General features: G+C 39.5%; 2 protein-coding genes across 2 annotated transcripts in view; one reads left to right on the forward strand and one right to left on the reverse strand.

The window, feature by feature from the left end:
• Nucleotides 1–2,279, forward strand: part of LOC105194680 — a 58,927-nt gene extending 56,648 nt beyond the window's left edge. Inside the window, exon 3 of the mRNA XM_011159739.3 lies at nucleotides 12–2,279. Coding sequence (XP_011158041.2) covers nucleotides 12–932 — 921 coding nt within the window. The 3' untranslated portion in view covers nucleotides 933–2,279. The remainder of the gene's footprint in view (nucleotides 1–11) is intronic.
• A 368-nt stretch (nucleotides 2,280–2,647) lies between these two features.
• LOC105194714 (glutamine amidotransferase-like class 1 domain-containing protein 3A, mitochondrial) lies at nucleotides 2,648–16,810 on the reverse strand. Its single transcript, XM_039458775.1, has 4 exons — nucleotides 16,706–16,810; nucleotides 3,570–3,856; nucleotides 3,190–3,353; nucleotides 2,648–3,125 (listed from the first exon to the last, which is right to left on the reverse strand). The coding sequence occupies exons 1-4, from the start codon at nucleotides 16,808–16,810 to the stop codon at nucleotides 2,911–2,913; spliced, it is 771 nt and encodes a 256-aa protein (XP_039314709.1). The 3' UTR covers nucleotides 2,648–2,910.
• Between the last annotated feature and the right edge of the window lie 2,947 nt (nucleotides 16,811–19,757).

Consider the following 19,757-nt stretch of genomic DNA (forward strand, 5'->3'; position numbering starts at 1 on the left):
CACTGTTTCAGGACTCCATGGCGTCGGCGTCGGAGGTAGGCCAAGACTACGATGATTCCGACATGTATATGGAGCCGGATGAATCCGAGACGACTTCGCAATCAGATAGCACGGAGCCAAGCACGCAAAAGACCGATCAACACGAAACGTCGACCGATACCGTCACCGATAAGAGTAAGGAGCAATCAACCGAAGAGGAAAGAATTGAACCTTCTAAAGATCAGGAGGCAAAGAACACGGATCATACGGCTGTCGCACAGTTTACCGATGCGGGCGACAGAAATTTGGAAACCGACAGTCAAAATTTCTTCCCGTCCTTTGCGGAGCTCTTTGCGAATCACAGACTTTCGTTCGCCGAACAACAGCAGCGATATCGCCCTAACAGATTCATAGGCTACTTCCAACGCGATCGCAATTATCAGACCGCCGCGACCAAAGATCAGCAGTCTATACTGGGATCTGGTAATTTCGGCGTGATCCGCGGCGGTACTTATTATCCGGAGGAAAAAGAGAACGACGAGTACTCGGTAGACGAGAGCCTCTACAATCCGTACTATCACGGTCGTGGCCGTGCGCAATATTATAGGAATCCAAAACCGCAGCCAATTCGCGGCGGTGATTTCTTTGCGAATTTCCGAGATTTCGCCGACATTACAGCGCCGCCAAAGTCCAGCTTCTCGCATCTTTCCGTAGTGTATGCCAACAAGAATGGCAGTTCCACCGGTCGTGTCACGGAACCCAGGAATATTATCGAGACTCTCAGGATGTTGGAAGAGGAGGAGCAGTCTAACACGGAGGAAGTGTCCACTACGGAAATACCGAGGAAAAAGCAGAGCAAGGGCAAGTGGAAGCTCATGAAGATGAAACAGTACGAGGAGGACAAGGCCAGAAGATCTCGCATGTCCGTCGAACCGCTGCTCGCTCTCAGCTGAGCGTAGCGAAATGTCGCTAAAGTGTACATTAACGTGGACGCAAACCTCGGGATTTCTCCCAAACGCGGAATTTGGCCTCGAGATCAGAACCAAAGTCTGAAAAGCGTCGTTTTTTTCTTTTTTAATCATTGGAGGACAATGTACTGCAACAGAAATAGAGAAGGTTCGCATTTTTGTTCATTTGCGGACGATACGATATGTGCGTGCATATGAACTTTTCGATCAGACCGAAAAACTGGCGGCTGAGGAATCGTATTTCGAAATTAACGCGCGACACGTCGCCGGTTAGACGGTATACAATTCCTACTATTGGAATTCCGACGACGCTCTGTATTGAGATGAGAACGCGAAAACATCAGCTTATAGTTTTAAATTTAGCACCGTACAAAACTTTCTGTATCATTTCCTCTGAAAACGATGCGAAAATTCGGATTAATTCATAGATTTTAAGGTAATAGCATTAAGAGTACAAGGCACTGCCGTTCCTGTTTATCGGCCAATCGTTGTTAGATCCAAAACGCATCTGGCCTTAACGTTTAAATTATTCCCTAAGTTAGATGGTAACTGTACGAGTTTGAAAGATCCTAAATAATAATAAGATTTTTCGAGTCTACAGCGTCGATTAAGAAATTCCATGTGGTGCTATATATGTTCCGCCGCGATCGTACAAACACCTTCTTGGAGAAACGTTCCCGTTTCGGCGAGGCGCTTGCAAAGCTAACTAGCAACGATTATTCATGGAGACCTTTTACGTTGATTGAATTCACTTGCTCGTACGTGAAACGTTACGCTCGAGTAAGCCACGATTCCGGAATCGGTAACTCTTACCAACGACACTTGTGTTCTGGCGAAAACCACGAGGCTCGTGCGCGCGGCCTCGTTACCCTATAATTATGCGGAACGCGTAATCACATAGGACTTATATACTTCAGAATATGCATGAGATCTGTTTTTCTCAGTTACAGTATTTACATTTGCATTCGTTGCTCTTCTCTCTTTGAAATGTGCCGTAGCTCCGTTCTAGGTGTTAAAAGTTCAAAAATAAAAACGAAAAGACATAAGCTTATGAAAATACACGTGACAAAATTTTAACCATGTCGGGTTGACTTGCGATAAATTTCGGTGTTATTATAAATAATTCGGTGTTATTATATTATACTTTGCTTTTTTGCATTTTACAATAATGTTTTAGCGGAAACGAATTGCCATCGCGTTTAAATATTATACAATTAACACGCGCGACTTTGCGTGCATCAGTAAAATTAATTTTAATTGGCTATACGTTAAGTATGTGAAGATCCACATATATATTTCAGTAAACTAATAAAGACTGCCCATTTCGTATTCGCTATTGGTTATAAAAATATATTGATTACTTCTCTCCGTACTGCTTAGGTTTATGATGAGAGTACTGGAGAAGAAAAATTGTTCCAGAATTCCCATAAAATTTCAAAATGACTTTCATCCCGGACGAAAGTCGCGGCGAAGAATGCCGTACTTTTTAACGAACAAAAAGACGATAATTCTAAATTGATAAAAATCCTTCGCCGTAGATCTCGATTCATTGTTGTTTCACTTGTTGTTAATTATTTTAACTGTATATTAGACTTATCGATCTCCTTAACATATTCAAAACGCATGCGTGCCCCATTTAACTGACTTCATTTCAAAAGGGCGCGATAAAAACATTAAATAAAATATATTTTTTTCGAAAATAACGTTCCTGTCCCATAATCCTACGTTAATTCTACAAAAAAATGCGCATTTACAAGGTAGGTAACAATACTTTTAATACTTTTAAAAATAATTTACATGATATAAAAAATATTTTAATTATAAAAATAATATATAGAATAAAGTAACAAAAATTTTTGCTCTCTCTAAATATAGTACATGCAAAAAAACAAATTTAATAATAAATTATTAAAGTGTAACCTGACATCACGTAGTGTGATTTCCAGAGACATTTGAATACATATTACTTATTCATGCATTTTTTTAACATTGTGACAAGTTTGCCAATACCATCATAAATTTCTGAATAAGTAGCTGGTTCGTACAACCAGGCTGGTGTACTGAGAACTCCGTAATTCTTGTCTACTGTTACTCCTTTAACATCTTTCATTTCAATCTTAGCCCCCATAGCCTTGACTTTCGCGATAGCATCAGCGTACGGCCAGTCTTTTTTTGGTGCTGAGAAATAATTTTTAAATGTTACGACGTGAAGGATATCAACGATAGGAATAATATGACTCACAATCTTTGCCAAGCGTGACTTTCACACCCTTCAACACTTTAGCAACAAGCGCACTAGCTATGCACATTGTGCCGATCGGTTTTTTCTCACAGTAAAAGTCCTCGATGAGCTTCTCTAAGTCCGGTATAACTGTGCAATCGGCACCTTTCTCAACAAAATTGCTCCTTTATAAAGGAAAAAGTTGAGATATAATTAAAGATTTGCTTATTATTGTGTCTTAATGTTTAAATCTGTGCCTTTAAAATTTATAATATATTTACTGTTTTAATAAGGCAGAAAAATATCTTTTTATTATATATATTTTTTTATTAATTTAATCTTATATTACTTTTTTTATTTTATAACTTATTTCTATATTAGCCAATTATATCAACACATACATAGTGCGAGCAGCACCAAATCCTCCAGGTATAATTAGGGCGCCATGCGTACAAGCTTCACACTCGCATAGAGGTTTTATGCATGCTCTTGCTAATCTAGCACCTTCAACGAGAGCATTTCTAGGAGTTGTAGTATCCATTTCTCTGGTAAGATGATTGACCACGCCATTAATCTCCATGTCCGGAGCATAAAATAACGGTTTCATATTTTTATGCCGTAAATGTATCGCTGTTGAAACAGCTTCCGAAATTTCGGTGCCATCAAGTCGGCCACATCCGCATAATATCTACAAAAATCAAAATGTATTGCTTAAAGTTATTAAAGATTTAGCAATAATATTTTTTTTACATTTAAATTATAAAAATTTATTTAAAAAATTAAAAATTAATATTTTTCAAATATTTCTACATGTATAGCATGTTTAAAATGGCGTTAAATTTAATAATGGAATTAATAGGATTTAAATTTGTAATTATTCCGGAAAACTCTGATTAAACAACTAGCCAAGTACAAAGTGCTGAGAATTATATGGCAGTAATTTAATTGAGTATAGATGTATAAAAATCAGAAGTCATAAACTCATAGAAATACATTATATCTCTTTTCTCTCACGCAGGCGACGAGCCGTACTAAAATAACATAAACACAACTCTCGCATTTGCGCTATAAAGATGTATTATCACTACAAAAATTTAATAGCTTGGAAATAACGACTACCGGTACATTTTCTTGCAGTGATTCTTTTTCACGAAGAAAAACTTTAACCGTTTCCCGCAGTAAGCACCGATGAAACGCTGCGTTACGTCATGCCGCGAAAGTATAAAATACCGACATCACTTTTAACTCATATGCATGCAGAATCATGCGAGAAAAAAGTTTTTAATAGTACTGACGTAGTGTTATGAATCTCAAACTATTAATTATATCTTAAACTTAAACTGAACATAAAACGGGAATTTACAACGATTTACACCGATTATCTAATATTGAATATTTTTCTCCCTGGCGTTAAATAATATTTTGACGAAATAATGTCATGCATGTTTGAAAAATTAGTTTATATCAAAAATACAATGTTTGTTTTATGAATAACTTTCGTAAAGAACAGATAAATAAATTTTTTAATTAACAGAATGTCGCATAAAATGTTCTAAACTAGCACCCCAAAAGTAAGTATTAAAATGCGATTATTTAAATAGATAAATTAATACATATAAATAACAGAAAAAAATAAATAGATAAATCGATACATATAATAATATTAATGATTCAGCAAACATTTTTGCTTCTTCCATAAAATCACGCAAATATTTTCATTTTGCTGATTTGTAAAGAAACTTATACTAAAAGAAGCAAATCACTATTGTACCTACTACGGCTACAGGTATGGATTCACAATTTCTATCTTCTTTCCTTTTATTTTTTCCTGCGGAAATTGGCGACGTGTAAAAGTTATTGTAAAGCACGGATATAAAAACGGATGTATCACGTTGCAAGAGGGACACCATTCGTGGTCGCAACATTTTTTCCGTGGAAAAAACGAAAAATTTTGAGGAAATTTTTGATTTTATTAATTAAAATGTATTTTTCTTATGTCACACTAACATTAGTACAATTTCTATAAACAACTTTTGTAAAAATATCTGTCAAGATTCGAGATTGCGATCGTGACTTGTTTCAACAGCCTTTCCATAGAAAGGAATCTTCTTTGTTAACCGTGCTTCACGGTGAACCTGTAGTTCTAGCCATTTTCATGAGAGTGCAGGCTTATTCGGAATCTCAGTCAGTGCCCTCGATGTCTAAAAGAGGAAATCTCTCACCCGGTCGATTACAATGGTTTCACAGTAACCACCGTCGGTTTTTCCCAGCTAGTTTATATAGCTGGGAAGAAAAAAATCCAAAGTAGGGGTTGGAATTAAGAAGAAGCCCCGTAGCATATCTCCCACTCTTAAATAAACATCGGCAAGGTAGGCTGAATTTACTTTATAGCTCATATAATCTTTATTGTGCTCTAGGAGCAGTTTTTGCACAGACTATGAATATAAAACGCATCATGGGGTAGGTGGTAAGATTTAACAACGCCACGAGGCAAAAGACGGCTATGCGTGATAATAAATCCCGCTGGCTTATTGAAATATAAAGTAGTTTGTTGTAAATCTAAAAATCGATTCTTATCGCCGTGTATATAGAGCGAACTTTGCATAGAAGATATGGTACGTAGAAAAAGAATCGTTTATTATTTTAACATTTTACTTACATAAATGAATTATTTGTAAATTATAGCATTTTTATTTAATTTTATAGACGTTTGTTGCGCATTGCAGTATTATAAATTGCTTTTTATCATATTTCTATTGCTTCACATACTCTAAATCCAACTGTGTAATTTTTGTACGCTTAAGTGTGTAAAAATTACACACTTGGATTTAGAGTACTTTTAAATGATAGCGAACATTACTTTTGCATGCTATTGCTGAGCTTATATTTAAATAAATGTACGTAAATAAATACACAGATATAAAAAGTAAAATTGGACAAATTATAAAATTGTAAATAAAAAAATATAATCAAATAGAATATAAAAACCATAAAATTTATATATTTAATGTATAAAATAAGATTGCATAAGTAAAGACAGTTATTCTCAATCAAGTTTTCTCTTTCATACGTACTCCGCGAGCGATATCGCGTAATTTCCAACAAGATTTGAAGTCAGATCGCATTGCGAAACCGATAAAAGAATCTTAAATCACATCTGATTGCTTCTACCATCTCGGAATCGACAATGACGCTTATCGCATCGCTCGTACGTCATACAACGCCGCTTTATTATAATTATCAGTGCGAGATGAACGCACCCCGGAGCGTTGTTTCACTACGACACCATTTCGTCGATCCCCTTACCGCGAGGCGTACGGAGGCTTACGCATAATCTTATGTAAATCCCAAGCCGCCCTTATGCTTGCACGTCCTTACATCGAGGAAGGAGCGTCGTACATGGGTCGCTTCTCGGGTTACGCAGCGAAAGGGATGCGTAGACGATGGTTCAGAGGGGCCCTCGCATACGAGGCGAAGGCACGGGGCTTATATGAATGTTAAAATAAGTTTGAAATTGTCGCGGACAAGTTCGGCCCCGTGGGAGGTACCCGTCGAGTAATTTCACGGCGCCGGCGGTTTCGACCCTTCGGCAAGTTTGCAACCAGCCGCGGATTCGTAGAAACTTCTGCGGCTCCGCGGCGCGACTTCTGCCACCTTCGCCGATAGGTTGGCGATCATTTACTTTGACCTTAGAAAAAAGATTGTTGTCTGTCATCCTTCTTAGAAACGTTATAATTATGAAGACTAATTTTCAATATAAGAAAATTTAATCCATCCATATTTGTTTGTGAGAAGTCCTAGTGAATCTATATTTTGAATTTAATTTAAAGCAAAAAGATGATAGCAAGTACAATATTGCACAATAAATAAATTGTAGAAAATTCATCCATAAAGATATCAATCTTACGTTTAGTGTTGAGTATAGCGTTATGCCGTTCAGTTTCTTATTGCAAGACGCAGACAAAAATCGCCGTTTCGAAAGCAATTTCTCCCGCTGATTTAACAAGCACTTGATAAAGCGTCGGTGAAAGAGACACACTGATAGGAAAACTAACGAAGTTTCGCAGACGTTCTCCGTGGCAGAGAGACAAAACCGCCAGCGTCCTGACACGCGAACTAAAGCCGTTTTGCTGCATGACAGCTTCGTGAGATCCACCTTGTACGTGAGTCTCGCCCGAGGAAGGCACCCTTCCCTCACGTTGTCGTTCGCGAAAAGTTTAAATCACGAATTCGCGGGGAGACCGAATTCGTGGCGGCCCCCACGGCGCGCAGACGAGGAGAGATTCGGCGAGGGTCGTCAGAGAGTTCACCGGGCGGGAGTCTGATGGGTAAATGCGATGTGATGCGAGTAACTGAGTGGCTAATTGAATGAGGTGCCTCCCAGGAGCGCCGATCCGTCGCGTGTCACACGTCAGAATTTGCGCAGCGGGAACGCGAAATTACGACGATTGTCGGTCGTGTGCCAATTATCGTCGCGCGGTATGATTGCCAGTGCGGGAAATTATGCGACCGAATGATGCCGAATCCTGGCCGATACATGTGCGTCGGCAAATCGAGCTGCTGCTAGGCAGCTTGGTGCGCCGGCAGCCGCGACATTTCTCCCGATCATTAATAATCCATTAACGGTATTGGACGCTTCGATTTGCAGGAATGCCCGATAACGATGCGACCGAGCGATAGGGGAGAAAAAAAGAAGATCGTTTGTCAATTTCCCGGATCGCTGCTGATTGGTTCCTGAGCCGTGTCGCACTACGTCCATACTTTATGGGTGTAAAACTCCAGAGACGAGAGTGATGCGATGTTAAATACAAGAGTAACGATCCGGAGATTGCAAGATTTTAAATTATTGAAAAAAGAAGGAACAGATTTGGCTCACCTGAAGCTTATTATTAATGTAAAATTGAACGATGCTAATGTAATTTTAACTAAATGCGCACGATTCGAGAAAAATGTGATTCTAATTAGATACAATAAAGAATAGTGCTTCATAATATGTACTTAAACTTCTTAACAAAGTTAAGAAAAATGCGATAATTTATCGGTCTGTTAATTTTTAGATTTTTGTAAAGGCGACGGATCAGTATCAGAAATAGCGGACGAAGCAAAGGCTTACAGAGAAGGAAAGGAGAAAGAAAGAGAGAGAGAGACAACATTCCGAATTGGTAAAAGAGGCTGTTTATGCATTCTTGGCGCGAAGGCAATCGCGGGGATGGCGGGTGTTGGATGCCGGGCGAGAACCAGACAAGAGAACAATTACGCGCCGTCAGCCCCGTGACCGGCAGGATACCATGAGGTGAATCAAAACTAGGTGTGTGCCATCACCTCTGGGCCAGGTCTATCTTCGCGTTCTGAGGCCACGTTCTGCGTCCCGGAGGAGAAAGATCGAATCTCGATCGGTAAGCGAGGTTGGCAGAATAGACGAGCGTCTGCAAAGAGCAATTTACGAGGGGCAAGTAAAAAAAAGATTACAAAACATAAGGAAGAAATCTCTGTGAAAAATTTAAAATGTGCTTCTCTTGCAATGAAAATTGTAATAATATATATTGTTTCTAATCTTTCAGGAAAAACCGATACAATTCTTCAAAGTATTTTTGTTTCTATTTATTTTATATTATATATAGCACATAAAATTTATCGTAATTTAATTTAAAAAATAAAGACAATTTATTATTAAACAAAAAAACTCTTTTTGTCGTATACATTTGCTGAAGTTTTAGCAAATTTCTGAACGACCAATTCGACGAATTATGAAAAATGAATAGCTGGTGATCCACGATTAATGACACGGAAAACCATTTATCATTGAATCCCGGCAATGACAGGAGGATGTGGGTGATAATTTATGGCTACAGATTACTAGCATGTTGCATGATATTTTTCATAAAATAATAACAGAATAATTCTGCTAAATTTTTATGTATTGAAATATTTCCATCGAATTTGTCCGTCAAATCTGATCTAGTAAATAAAAATTTGACACATCAAGATTGATTTTTCTTGACATTAATCGATATAAATATATTTATGAAAAGTAAATTAACAAATCTTATGTATATATACGTTAACATTTCGAATCTATTCCTTCTGTAGCCTGAACCCTCTTATAGAAGTAATTACGGCAGCCGATAATTAACCGCACACGTCAGTCAGCGAGACGTTTGTCTTTGTATGTGACAAACGTGAAATAAGATCTGATTTTCATTAGGGTAATCCGTTCCCTAAATCACGAGCTATTCGCCGAATCTGTAAAGCAACCGTGCGTATGCAAAAGTAGCGTCAAATCTTCGAGCAAAGCTGTTTCACACCGCATACATCATTCGCCAGCAACGAAATTTAAAAGGTCTACCTACGCGCGAATATCAAGAAAGTCAGAGTGCCATTAAAATCTCCGTAAAGTTCATCTCACCAGAATAAATGAATAAGTAAGAGGTCTCGTTCGTGGCGGAACGAAGGGGTCGGTTGGTATAAAGCGGCGGCATAAAGCGGTTTACACCGACACTTCGGTATTAAGCCTGGCGCCCTTCGAAAAGAATATGCAGTTTAAATCTACTCGCGAAACAGTCTGGGGGTGAGTATAAAAAAAAATGGGCATTGAAGTCTTTACATTTCACTGAGAACAAACACACGCTCTGAGGAGAGACGATGCTCTCTTCTTGCTTCTTTTAAATTTTTAACTTTGAAGAAAAAAAGAATTTTTTGTTCTAATATAACTTGGGACTTTTTTTCTTTAATCTTTCCGACAAATTTTACTTAATTAATTTTTATATTAGCGAGTAAACAATAAAATATTGTTAAAATTTATAGAAATGACTCCTTTTTCATATTCGTTTGAAACAGTCATTTTGTTTAAAGATTTGACATGAGAGTTACATAATTCGATTATGACTATCAATTATTTTGTCCGAAGGAACGCAGAAGAAAGGAGTCCTCTTTGCAGAGCGCGAGCAGGCTAGTCTCGAGAATTTGAGACGAGTTTCGTCGTGAAAGAGTTTTATTGTATTTTTTTCATTAACAAGTCCGGCTCGGTCCCTAGAGGTCGGGAAAGTTGGCGGCGAGTTTTAGCGGGACTTTTGTTAATGTTCGGAATTAACGGAGTAAGGAGACTTTAAGTCATAAGGCCTCACGGGAACGCGGGGTTCGACGCGAACTTTCACGATTCTTTATTTCTTTATCAACTCCGACCCTCGCCTTCTACCTCGCGGAATGCTCGGCAGTGCGACCAAGCGTTTCCTTTTTCCTACGAAGGCGTGCTCCATAATTACTTTGTTCGACACAATTCTCTTATTTTCATTTTTCGTACGCTTTTTTATCGCCGCTTTTGAATATGACGCGCACGAAAGTCCTTTTCGAGTCTAACGTAATAAAGATCCGTCGTACGTTTATTACGTAGCTTCTTTGCCGTTTGCGCCAATACGTCCGGATTTCCCTGTTTCCGAGGGTCTGTGAGGGATCCAGTAGGGGACGATTTGGCTCGACAGCCGGTTGATTAGTTACATGAGAGTGGATACCGCTATTCTGGCCTCACTTCTACCTGTGCGACGCTCCACGAGTACATTCGCCTCGAACCCAAGCGTCGTCAATGGGATGCATATGTCAATCGCCATGCTAATGGTATGTCTAAACGTACACAACGCAATCATGTTACATTATGCGTGACGTTACGCGCGGTTTATGGGAACGTGTTTAAGTTGAGTGCAAGACACGCATCGACAACAAGCACGCTAGCATTTCGTACATCGAAGATGAAAGAGATGATTATACAGTGTCAATCAATTAATTAACGCACTCCGCGATGCGGATAATAAATAATTTTAATAATAAATAATTTTTTTACGCGTAAGATACTTCAGTTAAGGACTGTTTCAAAACCAACAAATATGCGCCGCGCAGTTCACGTGAGTTGGAAACTGTATAAAAATTCACACATAAATTATTATTATTGTGTAACAAGAGCCACTGTCAATATTGGCTCTATCATTTTTATGCCAGATAAATTATTTTCTTTCAAAGTATATGTGCTGAAAACATTTCTTGATTGCAACTCATAAAAACAGCTTGAAAAACCGTAGCAATATTACCGTTACAATACAACAAACGGAAAGAGTCGAAGTTCTTTAGCATAAGCATCTAATCATAATTTTGGATTTCATGCATCTAGAATAATACTATGCATAGCGGAAAACAACACTCCAAACATATATTCCGTCTTTTTCTTTATAGATTTCTTTATAGATTACCTAGTTTTGAAGTCAAAATATTTTTTTATCGATGTTTGCGCCATATAGGTTGGCAAAACCCATAAATCTAGAAAACCAATGTTATTTTTTCGCGCGTTTGCAAGCTGTGTGATGTACTGGTCCTATTACGCAGCGCAGTCGTAATTTTTCGTGAAATAATGAAACGTTTCGTCCAAAACAAAAAGAGTAAGAACGCTGAACGCGAAAATAAATCGAAAATAATATTATGGTAAGCATAAATTTACAAGATTCGCATTTATTTGCGAAAACAAAAAAACTAATTACATTGCATTTATCGTATATCGTATATACATATAAATGGAGCAAGAAAATTTCGCACGAGTTTCGGTAATGAGGCGAAAATTGAGACAGCTTTATTAAGTTGAGGGAAGTTGCTCTGATGAAGTTACAATTACGGCCCCTTTGCCCACCACGGAAGTCACCCTCGCTGCTAATTTTATTTATTACGCAATTTAAAAATCGATGCTGCGATTCGAACCGATAAATGAGCAGCAACAAAGTTTCGCGCTATATTATTCCTCCGGAAATTCTTCATTGGGCTGTTAGATCTTGAAATATATTTCAGTAAAAACATTGAAACATTGTTTTATTTATAAACATAAGCCGTCGCAAGTAAAACTTTTACTATTTGCATTTACTATTTAATGCTCCATACTATTTAATGCTCCATATTAATTAAACTTTCTCATAATCTCTCGATAATAGAATTATTTAAATTTTACCTAAAAGTATTAAATCCGCAATCACATTTTCAAGCAATAATTTACTTTCATATTTTATATGCTATCACTATGACGCAGTGAGCTTCGCCTGAATATTTCTGACGAGAAGCCTGATTCGGGATAACAAGTCGCTAACTACGAGGGCATAACAGCCGTGCGCTAACTGAGTTAATTTAACCCGATTAACCAAAGACTAAGGGCTGACTTGGCTCGTGGGATGAATGCAGGGATGGTAAATAGCTGCGCTGTCAGCTTATTCATTTTTCAGTAATTAACGGTTAATTTATACGCAGGACACGTCTTTGAACTTACATAACATCATTGTATTGGTACATGTCGGAAAACATAACTTGTACTTTTGAAAGAAAAAGTTAATATCTTTATAAGCATATAGAATGTAAAAACAAAAACTAAAAGTATATAGAATTAGTTGTTTTATAACGACAGTAAACTTGAACTTTATCATTTTTATTTATAGAACTTTATTTCATTTTCTAACATTTAAAAGAAGCGTTATTTTACAAATGCAGAAAACTGTTTTATATTATAATGCAATAATAAAAAAGTTAATTTTATTAAAATTGAGTCCTATTTGAAGTATCACTTAGAAGACATTGTCACTGACCATTTGTCGTGATAAAGAGCGAAGATAGCAGGGAAGATTGGATCCTCGATTTAGTGAGCAGTTAGCAGGTAGTGCCGGCCCGGATTACAGAATTAGCCGAAAGATCAAGCGTCATCCGGTGCACGTTTTGGGAGTAGTGGATCCCCTCAAGCACTGCCAACCTCGTATATCCCTCCGAGGCCGTAGTCCAAGGTAGAAGACTTTGCCGGGTGCTTGCTTCGTAATTAGCCGGTTTCACTCTCAAAGGCTCGTGTCTCCCTCAAGTATTCTGACGCAGGTAACATTATTTCGCTATTAGCGCATGAATGCGTTTCATCGAAACACCTTGAACGCAAATTTTGTATGCTTCTTAGAATTAATGTTCGTTTGAAAGAAAATTTTAAGATTTTAAGATTTTATGTACTAGAATCGTTACGTCTAAATCTGTACAGCGGCGAATGTTGTTTTATTTGACAGAGATTTTGAAGTTAGAAAAGTAGGGCATGTACCGTCAGGCGTTTCCGTATGGCATCGAACAACAGCAGTGCATGCGCGCACATGGAGGGATGCATCGATACACGCGCATACACACACAGGCGACCAACCACTCTCGTCGTACGCAAGCACATTCTACGTCAGGGTAATAAAACATTTCGCGTGCGAGGGTATAATTGTCGGGGTCGGGCCCGCGCGCGCGGTTTATACGAAGCTGGTGCGGCGCGGGACGGCAAGGGATGGCGAGGGGTGTGTAGTCTAGGTTTAGGGGCCCCGGGAGGGTACCGCGCCCCCTTTTTCATCCTGTAGTTATTTATCGCCCTGTTTCCTGGTCTCTCTCTCTCTCTCTCTCTCTCTCTCTCTCTCTCTCTCACTCGCTCGCGGCTCTATACACCCTTGGCTCGACCGATGGCGAAGGTGGTATTGCACGTCCGTATCATCGGTGATAGAACGTGAACGTTTGCGTTGCTGTTGTTGATCGTGATGAAGGTGGTGGTAGTAAGGGTGGTGGTGGTGGTAGTTGCGGCAATTTTGCGCACACCTTCGTCAAGTCGCTCACGATACCGAATCAAGAATTGGCCGCCACACTCCTATCACTTTGTGCTTTCTCGACCCTTCGATTCGTCCAGCTCCTCCTCGTCGTATCCGCCAACTTTTAATGTGAGTTCTAACGCAGTTTTGCGCCTCGACGAACCTTTCATCCGCTCGGTCGAGCGAGCCCCTCTGACAATGTCAGCCGTTTTTCTATCGTTTTTATATAAAAATCATAATCTTATTTCTGAATTCTAAAATATACATATTTTTACATTGATATCTTAATTGTACTATTTCACTCATTAATTGTCAGAGAGTATAGATATATAGATTTTGAAAATTATTTATGGCTCCAAAATTACAAACAAGAAGATAAGGGAATCAAATTTCTTTGCTGCGTATACAAGCTTGAGATGATCTCGCAACTTTTTAAAACGCGTGGACAGAATGTTCCAGACAGGAAACTGACAGTACTTGCAATCGAGGGGAAAACACGTTCAGCGGTAATGCTCTATCGGGAGGGTTCGCTATTCCGGCTACGTAAGTGACACATTGACGGGAGCTGACCACCGGGTGGCAGTTCTGACCGTCTCCCCAGGGTGGCTAGTTACCGCATGATTGGCCCTCCATTACCATATAACGTACACGCAAACGTGTGCACGGTCCTCCGTAATATTCGTTCGCTACCTTTGCCTCAATTATAGTTTCCAAATGTCACGTCAAAGGAGAGAATCTTCAGAAGAATGTGCGCGATGTTAAGACCAATATTCAGTTATTGTATGTCGTTTACGTTATGACCGTTTCTTAAAATATTGGCATACTCTTAAAATAATGTTTTTATTAAAATTCCAATATTAATAGAGTTCCATTACGAATCCGCTTTCGCAAATCGTCTCGTGGCCTCTCACATGTAATTACCGCGAAACAAAGAAGTACGCCATAATGCGCAATCTAACAATGTGCTGATGGAAGCGGCCATCAGAGCTCCCCGCGGATACGTTGTATTTCTCAACACGTACGTTTTTAAATTCGCTGGTACGGGAAACTACAAGATGTAGGCACGAAGGACGTACCGAGGTTTCAAAGGTTTTTGCGGCCTTATCTCTCGACCCTTGGCATAAGGGACGACGAGTCGACGAAGAGAACAACCCTACCACGGTTAGATGGATAGACATGATGCGAACGTACGTAGACATGTGAGGGTGCACTCGCTTAATTACACCGGAGGCCTCGTGGGATGCCGAGAGGTTGAAGCGACCTTATCCTCTCCCTCTCTCTCTCGTCCTTTTAGTTCTCCTCTAGCTTCAGCTCGTGTACATCCCTGCTTCTCGCGCCTCGTCCATCTCTCTCTCTCTTTCCCTTCCTCTCTCTCTTTTGCTCTTACTCTTTCCTCACGTGACGTCTACCAGCCTTCCCTCCAGACGTATCGCATCTCCACGCCGAGATTTCCAAACTGGCGCGTAGATAAGCTGGTGTTGCATCCCTCCTGGGGACTCGTGGCCGGTTGCAGTCGAATGCACTGTCTGCATCGTTGAGAAGCTCTGCAAACGAACCACAGCTCGTAATGGCGCAAGAGTAATTCTCCGTATCCAACGCAGTTCCGTGAGAAATTCAAAATTTGTTCACGACCAAAAAACTCGTACAAGTTATTTTTAGAGATATTTTTTCTACTCATAACGTTTAAAATCTGTCGCATAAAAAAAAATTACGTATTGTCTAGAATTAACAGAGCAAAAATTTTAAAAATAACTTTCGTAAGGAAACTAGTAAATAAAATAATTGTAATAATAATTGTAACCTATATAACTTCACGCATAAGTTTTTTGTGATATAAATGCACAAATTAATAAAAGAAGTATTTTCTTAGACAATAAACTGTCAAAGGAACGTTAATTTACTATCCACACGTCACACATGAGTGTCAAGTGCCTTGTTTGTACTTCGTGTCAACCCTTCACAGTTTCGCGTAGTCTAATCTCTTCACGGCTGTTATGGCGTGACACGATCAATCTGTGGATGCTACAATACGTTTAATTAGTTAATTAATGACGCCCTTTTAAATGAACACTGCGACGCTCGAGCAAGCCGAAGCATGCTCGGTTCAAGGGACATTCATCATTCCGACGCCTGTTAGTGGCGCGAAACGCTCTACCGCTGGTCTAATCTTGTGCTCATAAATAAGATAACAATTTTTCATCCCCTCTTAGAGCTGTTACTTGCGGGGACGCGCCCACAAGGAAACGGAGGTGAACGAACAAGGGGGAGGACGTTGCGCGCAGTAGGGAGAGAGAGCTGAGGCAGACAGAAAACGGAAAAGTTTGTAACCCTCGTTACTGGGTATCGAGTTCCAATTAGATGACGATCGCATTTCCAGTGGCAGAGTCAGAAGACGTTTTTGCGTGTACCTGAGACGAACGGTCGATTGCCGACTTACCTCATCCTCCCATGGGTAAATCAAACGGACACTAATTCACGGCGTTTGGGGGATTTCTCCGACTCTCCAAGATCGTTATCCGTGTGAAAATCACAATCGTCACAAGTGTTTTATGCTGATTATCACTCTCGATTTTTCCGTCAATGGCAACTGTCGCATTATTTCCAAGTTATTTCGAATATAAAATCGTATTTATATGTTACAATATATGAAGCTATCTATCATGTAAAAAATTTAAAAATTATACTTATAAATAATATTTAAAAAATATATGTATTTAAACATTTTTATTATCCAATAGCAATGTTAAATATATTAACATATGTATTATTTCAGAAACTGTCGTATCAAAGTAGATAAAAATTTTTCTTCTCTAGATATACGATCATAATTATTAGTAAAATTAAGTTATATTATAAAAGTGAGTAAAGTTTACAGGTACAAAAGATATTGTAATTCAAAACTTAATGATTTAATACGCAACACAAACCTTGCTTCCTTGCGTGCCACGTTTTGTTTGGCACTCGTGCACCTTCCACCAACTGTTTGGTACACGAAACGAGCGTAACTCGATACGGAATATCGAAGTCAACATACCCTCTCGAGAGGTTTCAAAAGCCACGCTATGTACCTCGCGACTCCGGAAGGAAGGTACCAGAGGATGCCGGGAGGACCGTGGCGAAGCAGAGGAGAATGCTGTGGGGGAGCGTGCTGCGAAGGTGGAGGATGCACTCCAATGGGTCCCGCGACAAAGAGCAAGATCAGTGTGACTCTCAGCTTTCCCCTGGGCTGTGAACAAGGTTCTCACATGTGGTTCTCACCTTGCTTTGGCGAACGTCATGGTTGCAACTTCAAAACGAGGTTAGTCATTGAGAAAGATCCAAGCGGAGACGTGCAGCTCTTCTCCGTCGTGTACGTACAGTTAGTGGAACTGTGTATCATAGAGAATCTTCGACAGCTGTCAATGATATAGGAACGTCTGATAGTTTCAATGCCCCAATGTAATGTATATTTCTTGCATAAAAGCAGAGTTTTTCTTGGCACCATGTATTATGGATCCGAGCTAAAAGGTATACTTCACAGAAATATAAGAGTGTCAATCTATTTTTGATATTCATTTAGGTCAATTAAATTAAAAATATTAAACGCTCAAAATACTTAGAAAATATTTACCGCATAAATTAACGTATTTACAATCTAATAATTAATTCGTGTAATAATTTATTTAATGAATAGAACAAATTCTTATCTTTTGAAGTTACTTTATTTATAACATAAACTCAGTTTTATTATTCATGCACGTATATAGATATATTTTCGCTCTTATATACTATATCTGTACTTTAAATAATAAAATATACAGGATAGTAGTATAACTTTTCTGTTAAATTATCTCGATACTTCCATTGTATGTATTAAGTATACTCGTAGATGTATTGAGAATAATCGCAAATGTCAAATGTAGCTGAACCTTGATGAATCAGGCATGCAATGAGATTTATTTATCCGTTTCATACACGGGCAGAGACAGTATACTACCTGGTATTGACAGTCACTGGGGGTTCGAATAAGTGGTGCTCTCCGTGGCTGACTTCGGCCGACGGGGGTGCGACTGAGGAGAGTTTACGTCGACAGCGCACGGTAAACCCCCGGAATTGTGGCTCCCCTTGCGCCTCCAGAGACCCCGGGCCGGGGTATTGAAAATTACATCTTACTCTACCGTAAGCCACCCACCGCCACCCACCCTTCGCGAATCAGCCCTCCCCGCGCTACCCAGCGAGCATTGCCGCGATGCGTTTATAATCGGCCACAATCGTTTCTCGATGCATCGAAGTCCAATACGGTGTACCCACTTTCTCGATATCGATGCTTTCTCATTCTGGACTGTTTCCGGAACGCTTTCCGTGATGCGTACACCATCGGAAGTGCATTATATACCGAATAATTAAAGAAAAATTTATCAGTCTGATGGAAATTGCGATTTATCTCGATGTTTTTATCATCCTCAAATTTAAATCCATATTCTGTATATTGCATTTCACAGGATAAAGGTAACTCAATAATGCAAACTTTTGTGAATAAAGCTCTTTTGATCATTTCACTGTTGTAATGTTGATAAAATAGACGCATTTGGCGCCTTCGGAGTATCTCGCGGTTACGAAGAACCTCGCAAAAACATGAAGCCGTTATATAATTTAAACGGGAATGCGAAATGCTCCCAAAGCATTCAAGGACGCCGGAGCAACACCACGGGGGATTCAAGTGAAAAAGAGAATGCCCCATCCCCCGCGACATCGAATCCCGGCATACATGCATAATAACCGCGGCGTTTTCGTGACATGAAGCTCAAGGAGTCGTGTGCTCGTGCGAGTACATCAAAGGTGGGCACGCGTTGCGGGGATGGCAGAGAGGCAGGAGATGGTAGCGCGAGTCCGAGCTACGGAAAAGTATAAGAAATGCAGGAGGCCGGCGTAGTGCGAGGAGGCGAGAGTAGTGCGAACGGAAGTGTCGGTGTGCGCACGGGAAAATATTGAAAGGCGAATGGGCGAGGATGTCGTTTTGAGGACACGTCAGGAAGATAGCGGCGTTAGAAGCGAATAGCGGAGGGATCGGCCGCGGGTCTCGTGGAAATATCGAGGCGAGGGAAAAGTATAAACATTTAGACAAGTTTAAACTCGGAACTTTCCTTCCTTGGGCCGCGACGAAGGGAGCCCGCGGGCGAGCTGACGTCTCCGAGACTTCAATATTTGTTAAACTCACCGTTCCACCCCTCTTCGACGCTCTTCCACCTTTCGATGCCGCCTTCCCCCCTCGCAAGCTTGTCCTCTATCCGCGTGCCATGGGGCAACCCCTCTTTTATAACGCATAAACTCCGGGATATAGGGACGTATACGTGTGACATATAGATTTTATATACGATTACCTCTCTCCAAATGCACCGCCGCTTCTCATCCGATCCAATAAACCTAAGTGATTTTGCGATCGTATTTTCGTGGTTTCATTTCGATTGTGCGCAGCTACGAAGTCCCGGCGTTTTCCAGATCCTTACGCGTTAAAGGAAACGTTTACTATTTTACTTAATTCAGACTTATTTCCTTCGTAAACACAATTATTTTTGAAACATTTTTATAAATGCTAATAATTATTCTGATAGGACCAAAGTTTCGAGTTTTGCATTCCTTGTATTTTATTAAAGCTAAACTTTCTCATCTATTTGTAATCCACATTTAAATATACGTAAAAATATTTATAGTAATATTTACAAAAATATTAATCGAATTATCGGTAATTAATTTTTTATACATGCAGCTTCAAAATTTACAATTATCTTAAATTTTATACGTACATATATTATATATCGAATATGTTAATACGTTAACAAAATGTACACAGAAATGTTTCTTACAATTTATTCGGACATTCGGAAGGATCATTTAAGTAAGATGAGATGGGCAATCTATTACCATTAACGCACTCGCCCGTACCCTGTTCTTGAAATGATCACACGCAAAGTGCACTCAGTACAGGGGCAGTAAGAGGAA

This window comes from Solenopsis invicta, chromosome 16 (assembly GCF_016802725.1).
Source record: "Solenopsis invicta isolate M01_SB chromosome 16, UNIL_Sinv_3.0, whole genome shotgun sequence".
Classification (NCBI taxonomy): domain Eukaryota; kingdom Metazoa; phylum Arthropoda; class Insecta; order Hymenoptera; family Formicidae; genus Solenopsis; species Solenopsis invicta.

Coding starts and splice junctions, on each gene's coding strand:
- LOC105194714 (XM_039458775.1), bottom strand. CDS start 16,810: ATGTTGACTTCGATATTCCGTATCGAGTTACGCTCGTTTCGTGTACCA. Junction 3,354..3,569: donor TTTGGTGCTGCTCGCACTAT/GTATGTGTTGAT, acceptor TCCTTTATAAAG/GAGCAATTTTGTTGAGAAAG. Junction 3,126..3,189: donor AGTCACGCTTGGCAAAGATT/GTGAGTCATATT, acceptor ATTATTTCTCAG/CACCAAAAAAAGACTGGCCG.